This window comes from Periplaneta americana, chromosome 16 (assembly GCF_040183065.1).
Source record: "Periplaneta americana isolate PAMFEO1 chromosome 16, P.americana_PAMFEO1_priV1, whole genome shotgun sequence".
NCBI lineage: Eukaryota > Metazoa > Arthropoda > Insecta > Blattodea > Blattidae > Periplaneta > Periplaneta americana.
In genome coordinates, this window is record NC_091132.1 from 174,937,780 (window position 1) to 174,962,783 (window position 25,004).

General features: G+C 33.1%; 1 protein-coding gene across 4 annotated transcripts; it reads right to left on the bottom strand.

The window, feature by feature from the left end:
• Positions 1–1,094: 1,094 nt before the first annotated feature.
• LOC138691985 (uncharacterized) lies at positions 1,095–24,307 on the bottom strand. Of its 4 annotated transcripts, none has more exons than XM_069814694.1 (6): positions 24,204–24,307; positions 22,326–22,478; positions 19,595–19,717; positions 15,613–15,738; positions 8,846–8,983; positions 1,095–1,657 (listed from the first exon to the last, which is right to left on the bottom strand). In XM_069814694.1, exons 2-6 carry the CDS (start codon positions 22,413–22,415, stop codon positions 1,205–1,207), a joined length of 930 nt encoding a protein of 309 aa, XP_069670795.1. In that variant the 5' UTR covers positions 22,416–22,478; positions 24,204–24,307; the 3' UTR covers positions 1,095–1,204. The 4 variants fall into 4 exon arrangements, with proteins under 4 accessions (XP_069670795.1, XP_069670793.1, XP_069670794.1 ...); XM_069814692.1 differs by having other exon boundaries at positions 19,595–19,720; XM_069814693.1 differs by having other exon boundaries at positions 22,326–22,420; positions 24,204–24,306.
• Between the last annotated feature and the right edge of the window lie 697 nt (positions 24,308–25,004).

Consider the following 25,004-nt stretch of genomic DNA (forward strand, 5'->3'; position numbering starts at 1 on the left):
ATTGTTGGGATATCACAGGGAAACCGGGTCCCTGGGAGAACACCCAAGTATTATTGGACCACGGACTTGCCCTGGGGATCGAACCTAGGTCCACAGGATAAGTCCAGTGCTCTAGCAACTATAAACCACCGTGACGACTTAAAAAACATATAATTACTAATCCTTTCTTATTACTACAAAATTACCCCTGATTGAGGTCTCGGACTGATATGTACATCTATTATCAGGCAGTACATCTCACTTGACGATATGTGTCAGAGGAAGAACAATTGTTTGTATGCCTCTGAAGTCTGATTATTGAAATATGTTCCTAATCAGCGAAGTACGCAGTGTAGGAGGAAAAGATCTGGCCATCCTACCTTAGTATCTCCTGCATAAGTGATGATTTATTGGTCTCGCTTCGGACTGCTAACTTACAGCAGTAGAATCTCCACTCCGATTTCTTATTTCTTTCTTTATGATTGTATACGATATCCTTTCCAAATTAATTTGGATTTTCCTTTCTCAGATGTGTCGTTTCATAATTCCTACTTCTTAATTCTGTTTTAATTCTACAAACGAGAAACGATTTTAGCCTTGTTCTTAATTCGCGAATGTTGTTAAGCAATGGAGAAAAATTGTTGTGGGATAATTTCAAATAATTTCAAAATAATTTGGTCTCATTCTAAATTCATATCGAAAAATTGTTCTGAAATGATTTAAAATCATTTCCAAAAAAAGCCTGCCTTCTTCCTACAGAATAGGGTCCAGGAGGAAAACCTGTTAAGTCCAAAATTATCAATTTTTTGTTTTGGATGTCATGTAATACCTCAGGCAGTAGAGATTTCTGTGGTTTAATTATACAGAGTAAAAACTTGATAAAGCCAGAAATATTTGAAGAATCATACCTCAGAGACAATAGAATGTAATGGACCTTGAAACTTTTAACTTTCTCTCCTGTGAAAACAGTAAAATGTGACTTAGCAGGTTTTTCCCCTGGACCCTACAAATTATATCGCGGTGGGATGAATTGTCGTGTTTCTTGGAACGAATTGTCAAGAAACCACAGTAAGAACTACAAGAAAATTATTAACATATTCAAGAAAGACATTGGATATCATTATAATTATTTATACATCTTACAAATAAATTATGTTATTACATATGTTGACCTATTAACAATAAGAAGCACATTGTTTCAGAAAATAATTTGATTTTAAAATGATTACATGAATAATCCATTTTCTAGTTTTGCAAATTCAATTTCTCTAATTTTCTTTTCGATTTCAAAGATTCTTCCTTTAATTTTGGATTCGGTTTCCAAATATTTTAAACGTTTAGAATAAAACTCAACCTTTAGGCGACACAGTTCTTCGCATCTCCTCTTTCTAGTCACTGGAATTGATCGAGAGAGTACGCCATCAGTCCGAAAAGGTTCATCTTGCAGTTTGCGAGAATTACCTTCGTCTGCTACATCTACATCACATGTGGGATTGTTATTTACATTTCCTGTTTTCTGACCGTCCAAATCATCGACTCCAGGAAGGAAATGCACATCAGAGTCAAATTTAGTTTGTAACGGCAAAACCTGAGGTCTTAAGACTGCAATCTGCTTTTCCTTTGTTGTATCCAAAGTTGTCTTAACAGGACTATTATCTCCTTTTTTATGTATTTCAATCTGAAAAAAAAAATAAAGAAAAGTTTCAATTGTTGGATTCTGTATAACATACATGTTATGTTCATAGCATATATAATAATTGGATTTAATTTTGTAGAAAACTAGATTAAAAATTATAATAAAATAATTATTTATTTACCGGAAGAATGGAAAAATAGTGTAATTATTCCCATATATAAAACAGGAGATAAACAAAATGTTGAAAACTATAGAGGGATTATGCAAATCACGCTTTCAGGTATAACTCCCTGTAAAGTTGATTTGAATAATTTCGAGGGAAAAATTGTTCCGGGGCCGGGTATCGAACCCGGGACCTTTGGTTAAACGTACCAACGCTCTCCCAACTGAGCTACCCGGGAACTCTACCAGACACCGATCCAATTTTTCCCTCTATATCCACAGACCTCAAAGTGGGCTGACAACCGTCAAGCAACCAACATTGAGTGCACACTAACTCTGTGTGACTTAAATTGTGGTTTTCTGTTAACGAACAGTGACGTGTATTATGCAAATAAAGCTTTCAGGTATAACTCCCTGTAAAGTTGATTTGAATAATTTCGAGGGAAAAATTGTTCCGGGGCCTGGTATCGAACCCGGGACCTTTGGTTAAACGAACCAACGCTCTCCCAACTGAGCTACCCGGGAACTCTACCAGACACCGATCCAATTTTCCCCTCTATATCCACAGACCTCAAAGTAGGCTGACAACCATCAAGCAACCAACTTCGAGTGCACACTAACTCTGTGTGACTTAAATTGTGGTTTTCTGTTAACGAACAGTGACGTGTATTATGCAAATCAAGCTTTCAGGTATAACTCCCTGTAAAGTTGATTTGAATAATTTTGAGGGAAAAATTGTTTCGGGGCTGGGTATCGAACCCGGGACCTTTGGTTAAACGTACCAACGCTCTCCCAACTGAGCTATAGAGGGATTAGTATCCTCAACATATGTTATAAGGTATTTAGTAGGATTTTAAATGAACAATTAAAAAAACATGCTGAAACTTTCCTTCTGGAGTGTCAAAATGGCTTTAGAAAAGGAAGATCATGTGTAGATCCATTATTTAGTATCAAACTATTGTTAGAAAAAAGAAGAGAATTTAATTTAGAAACCCATATAGCTTTTATTGATTTTGTGAAAGCTTTTGATAAAGTCCAAAGAGACCTTTTATTCGACATATTACAAGATAAAAATATTCCAAATTTGCTATTGCAAAATATAATAGAAATATACACAGACAGCAAAATAAGTGTCAAAATAAATAACTGTATATCCGAAAGAAAATTAGTTAATAATGGAGTTCGACAAGGTTGTCCACTATCACCAACTTTATTTAATATTTATATAAATGAAATTATTTTAAAATGGAACCAAATCTACACATCAGGAATCAAAATAACCAGTGCTCTAACATTAAATACCTTACTCTATGCCGATGATCAAGTCATAATTTCCAATTCAGAGGATAATTTACAAAGAGGATTATATACATTAAATAAAATAGTAAAAGATTTTGGGATGGAAATTTCAGCACAAAAATCAAAAGTAATGGCATATATAGGACAAGACCCAGTCAGAAGTAAGATACTACACAATAACCAATACCTCGAACAAGTACAAATTTCAATTGTCTGGGTTGTGAAATATCTTATCAAAATGAAAAAGATGTGACCAAAAAATTACCAAATTTACACAAATTCTAGGAATAATAAACAATACATTAAAAGCTAAATTAGTACAAAAATCTACAAGAATAAAAATATATAACACACTAGCATTACCCTCCCTTTCATACAAAAGCGAGATTTGGACATTAAAGAAAAAAAAAAAAAAAGACATGAACAGAATCAAAGCAACGGAAATTAAATTTTTCAGGAGGACAGCAGGATATATTCTTTTAGACCGAAAAAGGAATGAAGAAATTTTAGAACAATTAGAAGTAGAGTCAGTAGAAGAAAAAAATCAACAGATACAAATTAAATTGGCTAGATCATGTAAGAAGAATGGAAAATTCAAGAATCCCAAAAATTATGATGCAGTGTAAACCTAGAGGACATCATCGACCAGGAAGGCCTTTTAGAAGACTGCTAGATGGGCCGAAACAGGTCTACAGAGGCCTAATTCGTGAAGGATGATGATGATGATGATGATGATGATGAAACTACTATAGATGCTAACAATGTTAATGTGGACCAAGACTATCTCAGACAAGCAAAATCTCGGATAAAACAGATGGCTACTGAAAAGTGCGTTTTGAAAAGAAATTAGATAAACTTTTTACTCAACAGATTAAACAGAACGACCAAATCAAATTAATATGAATTCCAGGCGATTACAGTAGAAGACGGCAGCATTTAGGCTCGAAACAATTGAATCACTTGACGCTCATGGAAACGCGACTTTCTTTACAGTAATTTTTTTTTTTAATTCGGTTCGGACAACATAGAACCTCGAATAGTGGGAACTGTACTGTAATTTACCTTCTCATCTACCAAATATTTTCTAGATCCTTTTTTAATATTTTCGCAACACAGTTTCAAACTTCCGGAGTCTTTGTGTAATGTGTTTCTAGAATTAAAATCATATTTAATCCCTATCCAAGCCCTCTCTTTAATATTTTAGGTTAGAGAATTGGTCCTTCGAGAAAACATCTTTATATTTTAGCAGAATTTATATATACTATTTTTTGTATTCGACAGATAATGGAGAAAAAATGGGAGTATAAGGGTTCAGTACATCAGTTATTCATAGATTTCAAAAAGGCATATGACTCGGTTAAGAGGGAAGTATTATATGATATTCTTATTGAATTTGGTATTCCCAAGAAACTAGTTCGATTAATTAAAATGTGTCTCAGTGAAACATACAGCAGAGTCCGTATAGGTCAGTTTCTATCTGACGCTTTTCCAATTGACTGCGGGCTAAAGCAGGGAGATGCACTAACACCTTTACTTTTTAACTTCGCGCTAGAATATGCCATTAGGAAAGTTCAGGATTACAGGCAGGGTTTGGAATTGAATGGGTTACATCAGCTTCTTGTCTATGTGGATGACGTGAATATGTTAGGAGAAAATCCACAAAAGATTAGGGAAAACACGGAAATTTTACTTGAAGCAAGTAAAGCGATCGGTTTGGAAGTAAATCCCGAAAAGACAAAGTATATGATTATGTCTCGTGACCAGAATATTGTACGAAATGGAAATATAAAAATTGGAAATTTATCCTTCGAAGGGGTGGAAAATTCAAATATCATGGAGCAACAGTAACAAATATAAATGACACTCGGGAGGAAATTAAACGCGGAATAAATATGGGAAATGCGTGTTATTATTCGGTTGAGAAGCTTTTATCATCTAGTCTGCTATCAAAAAATCTGAATGTTAGAATTTATAAAACAGTTATATTACCGGTTATTCTGTATGGTTGTGAAACTTGGACTCTCACTCTGAGAGAGGAACATAGGTTAAGGGTGTTTGAGAATAAGGTGCTTAGGAAAATATTTAGGGCTAAGCGGGATGAAGTTACAGGAGAATGGAGAAAGTTACACAACACAGAACTGCACGCATTGTATTCTTCACCTGACATAATTAGGAACATTATATCAAGACGTTTGAGATGGGCAGGGCATGTAGCACGTATGGGCGAATCCAGAAATGCATATAGTGTGTTAGTTGGGAGACTGGAGGGAAAAAGACCTTCGGGGAGGCCGAGACGTAGATGGGAGGATAATATTAAAATGGATTTGAGGGAGGTGGGATATGATGATAGAGACTGGATTAATCTTGCACAGGATAGGGACCGATAGCGGGCTTATGTGAGGACGGCAATGAACCTTCGGGTTGCTTAAAAGCCATTTGTAAGTAAGTAAGTAAGTAAGTAAGTAAGTAAGTAAGTAAGTAATTATATCTACTAAATCATCTTTTTCTTTTTTAGAAAAGTTTGCATTTCGCAGCTTTCTATTATGACTAACATCCTTGATTACTTAATTAATATTAGGTACCCTCCACAAAACTGGCTTCATTTATACACCGATGGATCCTTGATCCCCAGAGAACAAGGTGCTGGTGCAGGTGTTACGTCCTGTCTCTTCTCACTTTATAGATCTCTTGGATATGGAACAACAAGTTTTGATGAAGAAATCATTGCAATAAGTGAAAGTCTCAGGAATCTTCTATGGCACATCAATAAATTTAAGAATGCAGTTATATTGTCAGACTCCAAAGCAGCTATTCTATCAATAGTCTCTAAACACACACCTTCATCTCAAACAGCAGAAATAACTAAAATGCTCTCTCAATTAATATCACTCAATAAAAGAATTGTATTCCAATGGATACCATCCCATTGTGGAATCCTGGGAAACGAGAATGCAGATGCTTTAGCAAAGAAGGGCAGCACTGCTACTTACAGACCTGTTACTAAATCTACGTATTACTCTGTGAAGAGATTTATTAAATCTACATACTTAGACTTCAACAAACAAAATTTGATAACACAATCCCAAGGGGAAAAATGGAACTCTCTGCATCACAATCCACAGTTGATTCCCGATTTATCACGAAAATCGTCTGTAGCTGCAATGAGATTGGCAACAGGCCATGATTGTTTGGCCAAACACCTGCATAGAATTGGAATATATCAGTCCCCTAACTGCCCATTGTGCAACTCAAACCAAGAAATGGATTCGGAACACCTCAAAATCTGTGCTTCAGTGGCTGACCATGAGAATATCTTTGAAAAATATTGGAGTGCAAGAGGTCAAATGACTTTATTGTCAAGTGCCTGGCATTAGAAAACAACAACAACAACATCCTTGATTACTTTCACAATAAAATCCAAACAAAGATCGTCCGTCGTTTATTCAGAGATCACGTGTCGTTTGCTACTTTGCAATGGCCAATTTCATTATCTCTGGTTAAATCTAGCTGGAGTTCACCTAACTCAAGTTCATTTTTATACAACGAAAACGTCTTAAACTGTTCATTTTCAGGTCTTGGTTCTAAAGTAACCAGCAGTCGTCCATTTTTATAAAATGTCCTAAATGGCCTAACATAGTAAGTAAATATATTAATATTTGAAGCAAATATATTACATAATATAGAGTTATGGAAAAATTACTTATACAGATTATACATCGATAGGAAAAGGTTAAGATTTTGTAAAAAAAAAATTGTTATGTATTTCATAACACTCCTGAAACATAGTGACAGATTTGAAACAGGTATCGAGAGTAGCATGGCGGCTATTTTTATTCAGAAAATCAAATATTTAAGTTATATTATGAAGAAAGACGAATATGTATGACAAAATGTATACAACTTCAGCAAATTGCAAAAATAAAGTAGGTTTACTATACGTCTATAAATCCCGGATATTCTGAAACAGTACAGGGTTACAGACACCTGTCCCAGTATTCCAAATGTGCTACTTAGGGCACATAAATGTCCCAGATGTCATCAAAATTGAATATAAGTACTGGGTTTTGCTTCATCTAACAGGACGTTAAAAACTACCATGCATTTATGCACATTTCTGTTGGATGTGTTACTGTATATCGATCGAACTCTGTTTGCAGCAAGTGGTAAGTCAACAGAAAAAAATGTTAATTTTATTACTTTTTAAGTTTCTTTATGGTGCGAAGTTGCTTTTTTCTTTACGAAATATTCACCAAAATAAACTATTTTAGTCTGAAAAATCAGGGTAAAATAATCAACAATAATCTCACTGGAGGTTTTGATTTATCTAGAGAAAATCAAAATTCGAGTGGGATTTAACTGACTATTACACGATTACAAGAAAGTATATAAAGATTAGAAGTAACAAAGTACTCCAATACAACAAAATATTAACTGACTTACGAATATACAACTGTCTTCAAATGTATTATCGTACCATCTCAACATTACAAATATTACGCTAGATGCATGCTAGATGGAAGTGGTGTGTTATGATTTTGTGATGTTATCAGGTGTGCCAACTATGGAATCTTCATTGAACTCTGTGGACAATTACTGGCCAAGAAGACTTTGTTGATTCAGTTTCATTTTTATTAAAACATTTGAATTCCACTTCAGTCATCCGGATCCCAGTAATCAACGTCACTTGACAGATGATTTTCAATAAAACTTAATATTAAACAATCTCTGATAAGTGACTATCTATAATATCATATAGCAGAAGCTATAACAAACATAACCTAAATAATATAAACAAGTGTTAGAAAAGTTTTAATTAGGGATGATGAAATAAACAAGAAAAGTTTTAATTAACAATGATGACATAAAAAAATAAACATGAACAATTTGAAAAGAAACAATTATTGAAAGTACAATTTTCAAATTTGAATGTTTTAGTGGTTGGTGTTAGTGTTTTATATTAGACGTGTGCGTAAAAGAAGTGGAACTCCTTGATGTACATGGTTTATTCCTCAACTTATTCAGGATTTCCGAATGGTGCTCTTCATTTACTTGTAAATAGGATTTCAGGGAAGATGCATAGGTATGACCAGTGATCTTTATTAATTCTTGTTCTTGAATGCCAATGCGAGTCATATTTGAAAGTGCTGTACATCAACTTTTTTTTTTTTTTTTTGACGTCCAGACCAGCACAGTTTGAAATACTGGCAAACAAAGAAACAAATGCTAGGGACGCGATAAAATTAAACAAATGCCAGGGACGCGATAAAATTGTGCGATAAGCAGCCATGATTGGTTGAAATACGTCCTTTTATACCGTTTTATTGGTCAAAAGTAGTGTGACGTACTAAAAGTGTAATAATCACCATAAAATTACACTCCTAGTTATAATCTATAACCGAGACGCCGTAGAAAGTTTTGAGTTCAAAGATTTAGAAAATTGTAAAATTGAAAAATGAAAAGTCTGCTTCTAGACACAAGATCCTGAACCATATTTTCGAAAAACTAGTTCCTTTTCAACCATAAGACTAGGTGGTAAAATTAAATTGTCTTGTATAAAGAATTAATATGATTTCGTAGTCCTAATTTACGATCTTTTTCAATAACAACATAACTAACTCTTTCTTGTTAGTCTAATGAATGTTAGTGGCCCCATTATATAGATGAAAGGTTCTATGAGTACATATTTATAGAAATGACGTCTAGGAGGAATGGATTACATGATATAAATCAGTAGAAGAAGAAGCAACATGTCTCGTACACTACACTCACCTCAGCTTCATGTTCCACCACAGGAGAATTAATTCCCACTGCAGTCTGTACAGCTATCGCCTCTGGTGCGGGATCAGTGCTGTGGTCCACGCAGTCCTCATTCTTCCCAGTCTCGTCGTGGCCTAACGAAGTTTCATCCTGCAGAATATAGACACATATTAAAGGCCCATTCACAATGAAAATTAAACATAAACATAACGTAAGCATAAAACCTTGTGTCCATGTTATTTAATGGAAGCATTCACAATGAATTACATAAGCATAAACTTAATCTTAATCATAAGACGTTAACATGAAAGTTTGCAAACTCCAAACTTTCATGCTTATGCTTATGCGATTTGGAAACAGTACACAAGCGGAAAGCGTGTTTTCACTTTTTGTTTAACATCTCATGGGCTTTGCCTACAGGCAATATTTTGATCTATTGGCCGTGATGATAGCTAGGCGCGCAACATGGAATCATATGACGAAAAGTTGATTATTTTATACTAAGAAAACCCTTGTCTATACGACGAGAAACATAAAACATACAAAGATATTACATTAAAAGAGAATGTATGGAAAAAAAAATAATAGCACAGGAAATGAATTCTGAAGGTAGGTATTAGGTAAATCATTTTATAGCTAACGTTATTTTATAGTTCAAAGAATTGGTGTTTCAAAATATATTAGTATGTGAATGTGGTTATAAAAGTCCCCCTGTTGTATTCTTCTCTGATTCAATGGATGAATCCACCATCGTTTTTTATATCTCCGTTTCTTTGATTTCAAGTATTGAAAGCCATATACTGATGCCATTGCAGTTATTAGAAACATAAATTGAATAGCTACATCGTCAGTCATTGTGCAATTCTCCATTTTTATGTAATAGATTCTGTAGTTTTGTTGATTCGGTATGTTTGTTTCCACACACGTGTTATGTTTACGTTATGTTTAATTTTCATTGTGAATGGGCCTTTAGGAATTATATGCGAAACAAACCGAAGCTATCTCTATAGAGCAGTGCTGTCAAAGGAATGGAGTATGAACGAACAATGGCTGGCCCTGAGCTAGACAATTGGGATGTACGTCTTCTGTTTGCGGCAGGTAACACAGAAAAAGTGTAAACAGTATGGACATTCGCAGTATTTAAAACAATACGTAAGTAATTACGAAGCTCATTTCACTAAACGAAACTTTTCACAACAAATAATTACTACTATTAATGTGAAACTAAGGTGAAAAATTAAGAAAATCAACTTTTTATGCTCATAATAATTGAATCGCACTTTTTAGAAAGGAACTATACTTTTCGCTGTAAGAAAAATCCTAATGTAAACATAAGCACGTGGCTGTCATACCCGTGATTGGCTCCCAGTCGAAACACTCACATGACGCAGGAAAATATAGTTCGTATTTGGAAACCACAATCTTGTATTATTTGAAAATAAAAAAATTGAATTCTAGTTGTTAAATACGATGAAATATATAACTTCACTCATATGTAAAATGCTATGTAAAAGAAAAACTATTTTTATATATTATTATGTATAATGAACGCGGATGAATCCCAAAAGTAACACCGCGGTAGTCTGTTCTTGTAACAAGCTGGCGTCACTTGAGCTCGTAGTTGTCATAGTATGGCTTCTGCATACTCGGTGTATGTGGTTATTAATCATAAAAGTGGAAACACTCTCAAAAGCGGAAAAACAAATAGTCTTAAAGGTATATAATAAGTTATGTGATAATTTAATTGCAGTAATTATAAAGTAAATGTTTCCTAAGCAAACGAATGCATAGTAGTGAGGTTAGACCTACTTGACGAGTAACGGGAAATGTTTAACATGAAACAGAATGTACAACAGTAGGCGGGAACACGTACTGAGAATCTATGGCGCCAAACAGCGGCCAATGAAGCCTCACTTCAGTCACGTGCTATTGTTTACATTAGGATTTTTCTTACAGCGAAAAGATTATAAGTAAAAATTTGCTACTTTTCAGGAGAGCTTAAAACCATTTTTTCATGCACATATAGCAGAATAAAATATTTAAGACTTAAATTATATAAAGATAATATGGGATTGAATTTAATGATAACACACTTTTCAAGAAAATTTTGTGCTACAATGGTATACATGTATTTCTAAATTTCAGACTTAGTTCCTTTCTTCACTGGAAATTGTTTTTGGAAGAACAAAATAAATAGACTAAGTTAACAACATTAATTCAACGCAGATCTACATGCATTTTGATTAAATTGACATGTTAGAAATTTTAAAATAATATTATGAATCAAAAAATTAATTCAAAATGGACATGTTTCATAAAAAAATTAATACATGTGAAATGACTAGTGGGTCTCATTCATGGTGAGCCAGGACGTGTGTAGTAGAATATGAAAATATTTCTTCGTAAAATGCTTAGCATTTTCATCACTGACGTACTTCATTAGTTTCTTAAGGTCTTCAATCTTTTGGACATTGACGGGAACTTTTTCTTCTGGATATGCCTTTGCTAGTTCAATGTCAAACTCGTAAATTCCCCGTCCCAAGGTGAAACCTATTGCTTACATAACTCTTGATCTATGGGCGAGCTTCTACAACACCAGGACTGTCTGAGCTGTATGTGAATTCCTTTCATACAGAGGGTGTGAAATGAACCTTTCTCTCACGAGGATTCTTTGAAGCTTCTTCCGATATGGTATTCTTTTTGAAAAATTTAGGCCACCATATATCAAAGTTACTGACCAGTTTTTCAGAGTCCACTTTGTACGGTTATTTCTATATATTCTTTTATTGTATACACCCTATCGGCCCCTGTTATTGCTTTTCTGAAAACCCCAAAATCCCTATCACAAGGGAGAAAGGAATGGCCTTGCTCAGGAAAATAATTTTTTAGACTTTTGAACCTTCCAGAAGCTGCCAGACCAAGACAAAACCTAAACTATTGTATGATTTTTGTTTTAGCCTGGGCAGCTATCTGAGAACATGTGTATGTTTTCATCAAAATAGTATTTAAAAAACGAACAAACATCATTGGCTCCTTTTCAAACCTGTCCTTCGTAATACATGTACAGCACACATTGGTTGGATTTAAGGGGAGCAGGTACTGCCTATCTCGACAATGTTAAAATCACAGAATTCAGGTACGCATAGCTCTGAAACTACTTGAGACAGAAAAACAATTTTTACAACACTTATCAATCTTAAAGTCCTCTATTTTTTAAAACAAAATGTATTATGTTGTTGTTGTTGTTATCTAATGCCGGGCTTTGGCAATGAAGCCATTAGCATTCATGCTCTCCAATATTTGTCTGAGGTGGATCCATCAGGTAGAACTTCACAGGTTTGCAGATGATCTTCAGTCATTTCTTCTTCTTTGTTGCATAGAGGGCAATTTGGATTTGTGTAAATTCCTATTTTATTCAAGTGTTTGGCCAAATAATCGTGTTCTGTAAGCAGTCTGAATTTTGCTACTGCAGATTTACGTGGGATTTCTGGAATAATTTGTTTTTTTTTTTTTTTATTAAAATGCTCCATTTTTTATCTTTGGCTTTGGTACATAATGCTTGGTTTTGCTTGATTTTATATTTATTTTAATTAGTCTTTTGATGGATGTAAAAGGTAGGCTTGTATTTGTATTCTGAATTAAATTGAATCCTTTTTTGGCAAGAAAGTCAGCAGTTTCATTTCCAGCAATTCCGCAATGTGCAGGTATCCATTGCAATTGAATTCTTTTCTGTAGTTTTTGAAGTTGTTGGATCATTTTGTGACATTCTTTAATTTGGATCGACATCATTTTATATGAATTTATTGCATATAATGCTGCTTTAGAATCAGAGACAATGACAGCATTTTGAAATTTATCTATTCTGTATAGTAGGTGTTGGAGTGAGATATGAATAGCCATTATTTCCGCATCAAAATTTGTTGTATGATATCCTGCTGGTTAATCAAATGAGAATAACGTACACGTAATTCCTGATCCTGAGTTGTTATCGATAGTAGACCCATCTGTGTAGATATGTAACCATTCTTCTGGTGGGTATCTATTGTTCACAGCTTCTAATGCTAGCGCTTTTAGTACAGGTTTGGAAGTTTCAGATTTTGTAACTGGTTCTTCTAAATCTAGTTGAATGTTAATTGTTTCGAAGGTTAGAGGGTTTTCTCTGCTTAAAATGTTTTCTTTAGATTTAGGGAGATTCAATTCTGTTTTTATTTCCGTGACTTTGGACAGGAAACTTGTTTGTATTTTCAACTTGGTTGGTTGTAACAGACTTTTTTCCCATTTTGTTGTTAACCGTAGCATTTTTTCATGGTGTGTTAGTGCCTGCTCATCTAGAGTGGGATATATTGGAGGGTTCTGGGTTAGGGCTTGCATTTCCGTGATTGGGGTTGATTTTGCTGCACCAGTTATTAGTCGCAGGGCCTGATTTTGGCATACTTCTAGTCGATTCAGGTTGAAATTATTTGCTGTAATTAATACCTCCGCATTGTAGAGAAGTATTGGCTTGATGAATACAAAATGTATTATTGTATCTTTAAAATTGTGGTCTCAAAAAAATAACATGTGATTAAAATAAAAAAAAAATAGGTCACAATAAAAAAAAATTATCAATTATAGGAATTGAATGTACTTAATGAAATTATTCTAATACATAGATAAAGGTTATAAATATAACATGTAAAAATTTCAAATCTCTATGTTCAATGGTTTCAGAGCTACGCGTACCTGACCTCTGTGATTTTAACATTGTCGAGATAGGCAGTATCTCCTCCCCTTAAGATCATGACTGAAAAATACTCGTATATTAATCTATAATTGCATCATATAGAAGACTTCTTTGAACTGGTAATTGGGGGAAGGGCAGGTTTACAATATTATGCTGACAACGTTCATCATGTCTTTGAATTTTAGGGGTCATCTTAGTGAAGTTACTGGCTCATATATTGACGCACACAACTTTCTCTGTTATGAAAATACTTTAAGAAGGAAATAATAACGATTATCTAAACAACTTATTACCGGTACTTTATAATTACCTATACAAACATTCACTGTTGTCTGTATAAACACATGTATCGTAAGCAAGTCTAACAATATACCAAATTTAGTTTACCATAACAGAGTTACAAACGATATGTTGTCATATTTTCGATGTCCAAATGGTGAAGAAAGGTCTGTCTAAGTTCCTCTCTTCGCCAATCAGTGTGTCTTGGAAGTAGTAATCATTTGGCTAATAGAAACAAAAATGGCAAATTTTAACTTAGTTCCTTTCTAAAAAGTGAGATTCAATTATATTTGAACTTCATAACATGGTTTCATTCCCTATTTGAGAGCCCTTCAAACTATGTCACGTGATTTATACACAGTGGGCCAAAAACAAAATGGCGCAAAATTTAAATGGTTATATTCCAGTAGCTAATGATTTCACAGGCAAATTTCACAATCCTTGTAGACCAGGAAAGTACTGCAACATTTAATTTTTTAACATTTATCAAATATTATTTTTTATAATTTTTAAGACAATGCAAAATCGATCGTTTATGCCGAACTAAGCATTATGGTCTTACGAGTTCAGCAGGCCATGCCGATTGTTGTGCTATACTTCCACTCGGTAATGAGTTTTGGAATAATATTCCGGGGAAATTCCACAGATAGTAACGGTATATTTCTACTACAAAAAAGAGTAATTAGAATAATGGTAGGTGCCAAATCTAGGGAATCGTGTAGGACTATTTTCAAAAAACTACAAATAATGCCCATGGCTTGTCAGTATATCTTTTCATTAATAATCTTCCTCGTATGTAATCGTGAAAGCTTTGTAACTAATTCAATAGTTCATAGCATAAATACACGTAAAAAAAATGACTTTCATACTCCATCGGCAAGTCTATCGTGCTATCAAAAAGGAGTGCGTTATATGGCAGTAAAAATGTTTAATAGCCTCCCTATCGATATAAAAAATGAAACTCAAAACATAAGATTATTTAGGGCCAAATTAAAGAAGTACCTAATTTCTCACGCCTTCTATTCTGTACGTGAATTCATGACATTCAATAACACTTCATGAAATTGATACTAAAACTTTGTGTTGTACTAGTAGACTATATTGTAAATCTCGTCTGTATATATTTCATCTAGACTGTGACTATAAATTAAGACTTTATAATGGTATTAAGTTTTTTGACTTGTTCCATATTCTAGCTGTAAGCATGTATGAATACCATGGAATGTTAATAAATACAATACAATACAATCATCGTTTATTTTCTTCCGTTTTGAGTTCTCATTTTGTGAATAATGGGTGCTTAAGGGTATATGTACGTGAACGACCACAAATGTTATCAGAAAATGCAGGCTCTAAATTTCTAAAATTTCTAAGGAAATGAACTCACAATTGGATAAAAATTACAAGGTACCACAACAAGACTTATTAGAACTCAAATATCTGATAAAAGTATAAAAATGTTATTAATAATATTTTTCAAACCGGTTTTATCAAAGTATTAAAAAAAACAAAAAAATAATTCTGTAGTTACATCATTCGGTAACTGTAACATTGTTATGGTCTCTGACATCTTTAATATTTTTCCTGCATGTAATAAACACTTCTTTCTGAAAAGTAGACTACTCTCAGACATGTAGAGTTGTTTATTCTAATACAATTACAATTACAATACAGGAAAGGATTTCGTGAGTACATATTTATAGAGGTTATGTGAATGATGAATGGATTGCATGAGAAATCAGGAGAACAACCAGTGTGCCACGTAAATTCCACTTACCTGAGGTTCTAGCTTCACCACAGGAAAACTAATTCGTTCCAGACATTCTTCAACTTTGACCTTTGATGTGGAATCCACGCAGTCTTCATTTACTGCAGTCTCATCCCAACCTAAGAAATTTTCATCCTACAGAACACAAATATCTCGTATTAAGGAATTATTAAGTCTGAAAGAATGCAAAGCAAAGCTATCGAATTAGAGGTTCCAGAACATCTTCAGATGGCTGAAGACAATCAGAACTGAGTAACAGTAGGAATGTGAGTGTTATGTAAGGTCTCCTCCATGATCATGGAAGGTAAGGAAAGAGAAATATGGAAAAGCTACCTGTTACCAAGACCTGTTGTGCAGAACTGGACCAGTGACCTACTTTTAACATACTTCCCATGGTTACAGTTGTTGACAAATAATCACGGAAAATTACACCAGTGGCGCCAACTTTGGAAAAACATTGGGTGGGCTCAAACATGACTTATAAGTTAAAATAAATAAATCTCATTATTAATAATAATAATAATAATAATAATAATAATAATGATATAATAGTAGGGGAGAGTCAGGTAGTATCGGACAGTGAGTTTCTTTCATCTCCCACACGATGATAGTATCTGATTGACATGGTTACGTTTCTGTGATGTAGCATACAGAAACGTAACCATGTCATTCAGGTACTACCACAGTCTACTATATACAGTCACGAAGCTTAAGTTTTGAGGGTGCTAGAAACAATAGACTGTGACGGTACTATTTTGCATTGCCTGTAATGAGGCGATATTAGCGATCCTAGTGGTGAGCAACTATCTAATGTTTGCATATTTACTACGTACTGAACTTCGCGACTGTATATACTAGACTGTGGTACTACCATATGGTGGTAGATGAAATAAACGCACTGTCCGATATTACCCGATGTCCGGTACTACCCGACTCTTCCCTAATAATAATAATAATAATAATAATAATAATAATAATAATAATAATAATAATAATAATAATAATAATTATAATAGTAATAATAAGAGTAATAGTAGTAATACTAAAAGTATTGATGATGATGATAATAATAATAATAATAATAATAATAATAATAATAATAATAATAATAATAATAAGAACAACAATAACGATAATTTATTTATTTCGATTATTAATGTGCAAAACAACAGCACAAAGCCAATTACAGTTTAGCACAAAATAAAAAACAAAACAGAACTAATGATTATGAGAATGAATGACAGAAAATGGCAGTGAGATGAAATACAATCAATATAATGGTCAACATTAATCATTCACCAAATGCAACAAAATAAATGGTAATATCTAACAAATAATAAAAGATATTAAATAACAAGTAAGGATATATCACGCATAAGTAAATTCAAATCAGATGTTGCAAATTAGCACTTAATACACCTGGCTACTGGAGAAAGGGATTTAAGTAATAATAATAATAATAATAATAATAATAATAATAATAATAATAATAATAATCATAATAATAACACTAATAGCAGTAACAGTAGTAATAATAATAGTAGTAATAGTAATAATACTAAAAATTTTAATACTAATAATAATAATAATAATAATAATCATAATAATAATAGTAATAGCAGTAACAGTAGTAATAATAATAGTAGTAATAGTAATAATACTAAAAATTTTAATACTAATAATAATAATAATAATAATAATACTAATAATAGTAATAGTAATAATAATACTTACTTACTTACTGGCTTTTAAGGAACCCGGAGGTTCATTGCAGCCCTCACATAAGCCCGCCATTGGTCCCTATCCTGAGCAAGATTAATCCAGTCTCTATCATTATATCCCACCTCCCTCAAATCCATTTTAATATTATCCTCCCATCTACATCTCGGCCTCCCCAAAGGTCTTTTTCCCTCCGGCCTCCCAACTAACACTCTATATGCATTTCTGGATTCGCCCATACGTGCTAGATGCTCTGCCCATCTCAAACGTCTGGATTTAATGTTCCTAATTATGTCAATAATAATAATAATAATAATAATAATAATTATTATTATTATTATTATTATTATTCTATACACGGCATAACTTTCTTGCAATCATAAAAGAGACACTGACAAAGTCTAAAGTTAAATTTATAAGAGAAATTTCAGAACTTTTCGAAGTAAAAACAAGAATAAGGCAAGGGAATGGATTCTCTCGATTACTTTTCAACAGTATCCTTGAAAAAGTAATAGAAAAGTGACGTAAACAAAATGCAACTCACAAAATTAATCAACCAATCACATTAGGCAGAGGAAAATTGTAGATAGATTGCCTACCCTTTGCAGACGACTTACTTAATGACATCATGACATCTGAAAAACAGATTGAACTGTTAAAAAAATCGCGAAGAAAATCGGTTTCCAGATATCCTTCGAATAAACACAATACATTAAATGCAACAAACAAGCGCCAAAGTATATGGAAATAAAATATGGTAAAATTAAATGAGACTCACAATCTAAATACCTCGGTAACATGATTAGGAAAATGGAGTTGAAACAAAAGCGAAAGAAATTACATGCCAAAGAAATGGAGACAGCATTTGGACTCACTCAAAATATTTACAATAAAAATGGATATCCAAATATACAAAATTAAGACATTATAAACACTCATTAAACCAGAATGTTTCTATGGAGCAGAAACGTTAATGTTGAATAGAAAAGCAGATGTCGAAAACATTGAGAACAAAATAATTAAAAATCATAAGGAAAATTTTAGGTCAAAAGTCATAGGTGAACAAAACATACTGAAAAGTAAAGAAGAAAACGAAACACGCGACATTCATAGTGACATTAAGAAAAAAGGTTAAAATTTTACGTACATATCGAAAGAATGAACTCTGAGAGACTCACAAAACAATTAGTTGAATTTTATGAAAATAAGAGTAAAGCGGAAACAGATACTATAAAATGGATTGCAAAATAAAAAAGTGACTTAAAATTAGCAGGAATCGCACAAGAAGACATCTTCAACAGAGAGATCTTTGGAATCAAAGATCATAAAATGACAAAGAGGAAAAACCGGCAAAAAAAGACTGGAACAACGTAGACTGAAGAGAGAATTCATATTTTACGAAATAAACTGTAATTGTTAATTACAAATAACAATAAATCTAACCTTATAATTTGATAATCATTCATATTTTTATAGACATGTTTATTTATGAAGAACAAATACGTGTTTAACCAATTTACATTCACTTTTGTGAAGCGTTAAAGGTTTTTGAATCCACGTGTTAATGTAGTTTTTTTATATTTTTTATTTTTATACATCGTTAAAAAATTCTGCAATTTCTTCAGACTTATCTTTACAGTGAACACAAATCAGCAAATACTCAGAACTGAGCCAGCTACAAACAATACTCAGAATATTTTTTTTTAACTTGGTTATTTAACGACGCTGTATCAACTGCGAGGTTATTTAGCGTCGATGAAATTGGTGATAGCGAGATGGTATTTGGCGAGATGAGGCCGAGGATTCGCCATAGATTACCTGACATTTGCCTTACGGTTGGGGAAAACCTCGGAAAAAAACCCAACCAGGTAATCAGCCCAAGCAGGAATCGAACCCCGAGTGCAACTCTGGATCGGCAGGCAAGCGCCCTAGCCGACTGAGCTACACCAGCTTTCATTCTTACCAAATATAAGCATATATATCTGTACAGATGGACAACTTGAGTATATTCTACTATGCTTCCATGTTATTAGAATGTAATAAAAAATGAGTAGGTGCTCAAATGTTTTTATTCTTGCCAACAAGAGTATTTACTAAAATAAAGTCTAGCATATACTAGCTATATACTCATTTTCATTCTTATCACCAATAATATGATGAAATTTCACAGTATCTATCATAGAATAAAGGCAGAGACAGTACAGTTGTATAGAGATGGTGACTGTGATGAACATAATGAAAGTTAAACATCAGAATAATAAGAGCGACTCACCTCAACTTCACATTTCATCACAGGAAAATGGCTGGACTCTGCAGTCTCTGATGTGTCATCAAAGCTGTCGTCCAACCATTCCTCTTTTATGTCCATCATATCAACATCCGATAAATTCCCTTCCTGCTGAACACGAAAACACTATCATGACATCTTGATTACACAACTTTTAACACTGTATCACATCAGAATATGTATTATATGACTTTCTTGTGTTAAATTCTATTGTACCTAATTTACATGTTTCGACCTTTTATGGGTCATACTCAGAACTGGTCGTTGTTGGTCTTGGCGTCTCTTGTTTTGTTTCCTGTGAGGGTGTGTTCGTGTGGTGTAATGTAGAGTCAAAGAGTGTGTGTACTCTGAAATTGAATTGTGTGTTGAGAATTTCACTGGGTGTGTTTTTGTCTGTCTGTATATTTCATATTGTTCTAGTGTGTTGAGTTTCTGGCTTTTTGGTTGGATGTGCAGTATTTCCATGTCTGTGTTGATGTCTCTGTAGGTGTGGTTAGCATTTGTGACGTGTTCTGCATATGTGGAGGTGTTTTGTAATTTTGTTATGGCTGTGATGTGTTTGAAATGATCTGCCTGTCTGTCCTATGTAGAAGTTGTTGCAGGTGTTACATTTGAGTTTGTATACGCCTGTGTGGTTGTATTTGTTTGTGTTGTTTGTGTGTTGAGATGTTTTGTAGAGTGTTATTTGTTCTGTATGCGATGTTGTAATTTAATTTCTTAAATGAGGTTGCAATTTTGTGTGTGTTTTTGTTTTCGTATGTTAGTGTGATTTATTTTTTGTGTTCTTGTGTTTGTGTTGTATTCTTCTGTTTTTTTGTGGTTTTGTTTTGTCTTACGTATAATGTTGTCTATTATGTTAGGGTTGTATCCGTTTTTTAATGCTATGTATTTGATTGCGTTTAGCTCTTCGTTGTAATCTTATTGGTTCAATCAAATACAACAAGGACCAGTTCTGAGGATGACTCATAAAAGGTCGAAACATTTAAACCAGGTACGATAGAATTTAACACAAGAAAGTCATATAATACATATTCCGAAGGGACATTATAAGTTAATTTCAAGTGTTTCAAGCTACTCTCTGGGTTTCCATGACAGAGACTGAAAAACTGAAGGTAGAATATAATCAGTCTTAACACCTACATAAACAAAATTTTGTCCGACAATCAACAACAGTTGTTATGACTTATAAATTTATGGCAATTATGTTACCCATCATAACAACGCTGATAAAATGTAATCATCACATTTTCGAAGTTAATGTCGGTTTGAGAGTATTTATTTATTGTAAAGGAGTGTGGCCAAGCAATAAAATGTCTGATTTTATGTTTATTTCATTTGTGATTTCACTTGTTTTGTGGAAAAATACACTGAAAGTATAAGACGTAACATACCTAGAATACGGAACATGTCAAACGAAAAAAAAAAAAATATCTTTTAGGGTCGTAGTCATAGACGAGACTTTAGACCAAAGTTGACTTTGGAAAGTATAAAGTCGTCATTTTCCTATTCACAGTCGACACTTTGATGACAGTAAACTTCAATCGTGACTTTACTTTGAAGTCGCCGAAAATCTAGACTTCGAGTTTGACTTTCGTTCGTGGACATAAGGAAAATGGCTGATATTAGGGAAATTGTTGATATTGAGGACATCTAGGAGATTATTAAAGCTGCTCGTGTTCCTTAACGTATTATTAGATATAGATAATAAATTCAAATGAAGATACAGATTTGATAAACAGACAGTATTATATATCCTCGCCATGTTTCAACATTCATTGATGAATAATAATCAGAAAGAATTACCTGTTCCACCACTAATACAATTTCTTATTTTATCGCGATTTTATGCCACAAGTAAGGACTGACAGTTTAATATTGATTTTGCCTATTTAATTCTATACAGGATAGGTTATACAGTTGGATATGAAGTTAATTTATAATCCTGTGGTCGTCATAATAATGTTTTCTGCATATTGATTTCAGATAATTTTTAAGTAGTTTCTGCAGACATGCAGGAAGCAACTCTGCCAAATATCACCAGGATAATATGTCTCTTTCATAGTCTGTCATCGGTGGCATCTTCTTATCTTCCAATCCTTCAGAATAAAATTAATTTAGGATGAAATAAAAATTATTCTTATATAAAGCTAACAATCGCTTAACATGTACCGATGTTCAATTGTTTAATTGATTTGCGACTTAAAAGATGGCTTTGATTTTGGCAATGCCTACTCTATTTCAACTATCTATTAATTTAATTCGTTTAGAAGGCAGTGATTGTGATTGCCAACATTAGAACAAGATCGTCAAATCTCGACTTACCGAAGTCGAAGTCAAAGTTTCAGAAGTATTGTCTATGAATAGGACTTTTAACAAAGTTAAACTTTACTACGAAAGTCGACTCGTTTATGAATACGGCCCTTAGTACTACTATAAAGTATTATTTATAGTCACAGTTTAGTGGAAATAAATACAGAAGTCCTACGTAGTGTACTAGTACAACACAAGGTTCTCGTAACATGATATTTCAAATCGAGAGCGATTTCGACTGGGCATTTCTTATGCATCCAGTGTACATTTAATAATCTTTTAGTTTGTAACTTACATGATTCATTCACTGCAAGAGTACACACATATATTTACTTGCTATAAAGCTTACTTAAAATAATAATAGTTAAAAAAAACAGCAGTGCTCTACTCATGCCTATTAATTTACCTCTGATAATGGTTCCTCTTCTGTACATGAATTATCATTTGAATGTACAGCGAATGTGTAACGTTCAGATTCCATTTCGGTCTCGTCCATGACAACTGAAATCACAGAGTTGATTTAGGAATTACCTTTAAGGACACAAGCGCAGGCTGAAGGCTGGTCCACAATAAGTCGGGAACGGAAATGATAACGAAAACGAGTACGGAAATATTGTTAAAATACATGTATCTAAATGTGAGCATTCACAATTAACTATTTATATTTAATATTGTGCTTTTTTTCGGCATTACACTTTCCCTGTGTTTTTAACTTTTCTTTGTACCTTTTCTGCAGCAGAAAGTGGCATGATTCTTGAGCTTTTCCCTCCTTTCTTATAAACAAAATGTAAGTGTACTGCTTCGAAATTCTACCACAAGGATGCAGGATATTACATAAAAACTAGTAATGCTAATACCTAAATGTAATATAAGTTATACCCCTTCCAAATGTTTCATGTTCTTGAAAATGGATTTATAAAATGTCTGTGTCAGTCAGTTAACAATCCTTATTTTTTATAAACAGTGAAAATAATCAATTGCCCAAGCAAAGATTTTAAACATTACATACTCTAGACAGCGGATATGAAATACTGTATTTTAAAAATAGCCTATATCTTTATTCAATTTTGTAAAACAACTTTGTATATGTGTTTGGTAACTCACTGACCCAGTATTGCAGCATACATGATTCTGTGAAACGATTGCTGCTAATATATACATATATATATTTTTTAATTATTTACTTCAAAATACACTACCGGACAAAAGTTTTCGATCACCTATCACAACTATGGATTTGTGGTTAAAACAGGGATTCTGTTTTGAATATTCTATCACATCATAATGCTAGAGAGAGAAAACATGTATTTTGTTGGTCTATTTAGTTTTTCCGATTTATTTGTACACTGACAAAGTATATAGTTGCTTTCATAGCTGATCGAAAACTATTGACCGGTAGTGTAAGTTCTTTTTATTGATAATAAATTTTAACAACATATAACAAAATTAATCAGCTTACAGCATATCGTTTATATAGGAAATAAAACTGTCATGAGAGATGAAAAATTTAGTTAGTAAAAAGGTCTCTACCATCTGAGAGGGTGAATTTATTTTGAAACAAAATACAAATTTAAACAGTACAGTTCTCTGGCTTTTGGAAAATGGTAATTTTAATGAATTAGTTGTTAGGTTGACATTTTTGTGGAATTGCCCAGTAGTGGTAATAATAATAATAATAATAATAATAATAATAATAATAATAATAATAATAATAATAATACTTTATACCTTTCATAGATCTCAGGTAGCCTGAAATGGAAACCCGTCGATAGCCTACCTTACTTGTACCTAACATCTGGACCTACTTAGTGATGGAAGATACTTTCATAATTGGCCTATTTTCTAAAGACTAGGAATTAGTAACAATGATTGAAGCAAGGGTTTATTACCGGCCAAACACGAAAGTGATCTAACATGGCACGCAAAGGGCATAAAGTCAAAAAGACAGGATAGACATAGTTACCGATATATGGTAAACTAGAAAAGATGTGCGATTACTTTAAGATTATAATAGTGTTCGCACCCATTTACCTACAGACATGAATAAACCTAATCTACCTACATCGTAAAGTTCAATTCTAGATCCTAACCACATATACAGAACGGAATAAATATCTTAAAACAAAAGTTGTGGTAACAAATAAAGCTGAGAAAAACAATGGCTAATGAGATTTCTGATAAATAATGAGAAACGAAGTGTGACATTATTTAGTGTAGTGGAAAAGATGTATATACTGTATATCTTTGTGATAATATGAGGCAAAGTAAATCAAATAGTACATACCAATTATAAATTCTCCGAAAATTCCTATTTCAACTTGGAGAATTCGTAATTATTTTAATACCGTCAGAACTAAATATACGATGGAGATCAAAGCTGCCGTGAGAACTAAACTTCTGGGATGCGACTAGGCTCTAGGGTTACCATACGTCCAAGATTAAATATCGATTGTTCCGTTTTCCACCTTTGAAAAACCTGTCCCGACTTTTTCTTGTCAATAAATAGGCTTTTGTCCCGATTTTTGGCGTAAGTTTGCTAGTTATAAACTTTTTATAAGAGTGCCGATAAATTTCTTTTCTCGCATCGTTATTGTCACTACTAAACTAACAATTCCTCATTTCTTCATTACTTGCTACATATAAATCGCCATCTAAATTCATCTCGTTTATATCTGAATGACTATAAGGCGTTGAGGATGGAAATTCTGCATAGCAGCGAAACATTTCGGAACCCATTTCACACAGTATTCCTTCATTATGTTGGAAAGGGTGCAATCCATGTTCTGGAGTTTATCCCCAGAAAGAGCTGTTAATTTAAAATAAATTAATAACCCATAGAATATAGAGAAATATCGACATTTGGAAAAGAAAAAGTAATGGCATATTCGTGTTGAGCACCTTCATTTTATTTAATAAACACTACGAAAGGAACATAAACAATTACTTGTTATCCAGTGTAATAATAATAAAAGTAATAATAATAATAATAATAATAATAATAATAATAATAATAATAATAATAATAATACGGGAGTATGTTGTACCTTGAATCACTTTTCACATTTAATTTTTTTTTTTAATTTTG

Bases quoted from the DNA above. Each gene is read 5' to 3' on its own strand.
- LOC138691985 (XM_069814692.1), bottom strand. From the start codon at position 22,415: ATGGACGAGACCGAAATGGAATCTGAACGTTACACATTCGCTGTACAT. The intron at 19,721-22,325 runs GTAAATTAATAG...TTTCGTGTTCAG, and splicing joins AAGAGGAACCATTATCAGAG to CAGGAAGGGAATTTATCGGA. The intron at 15,739-19,594 runs GTGAGTCGCTCT...TGTGTTCTGTAG, and splicing joins TGATGAAATGTGAAGTTGAG to GATGAAAATTTCTTAGGTTG.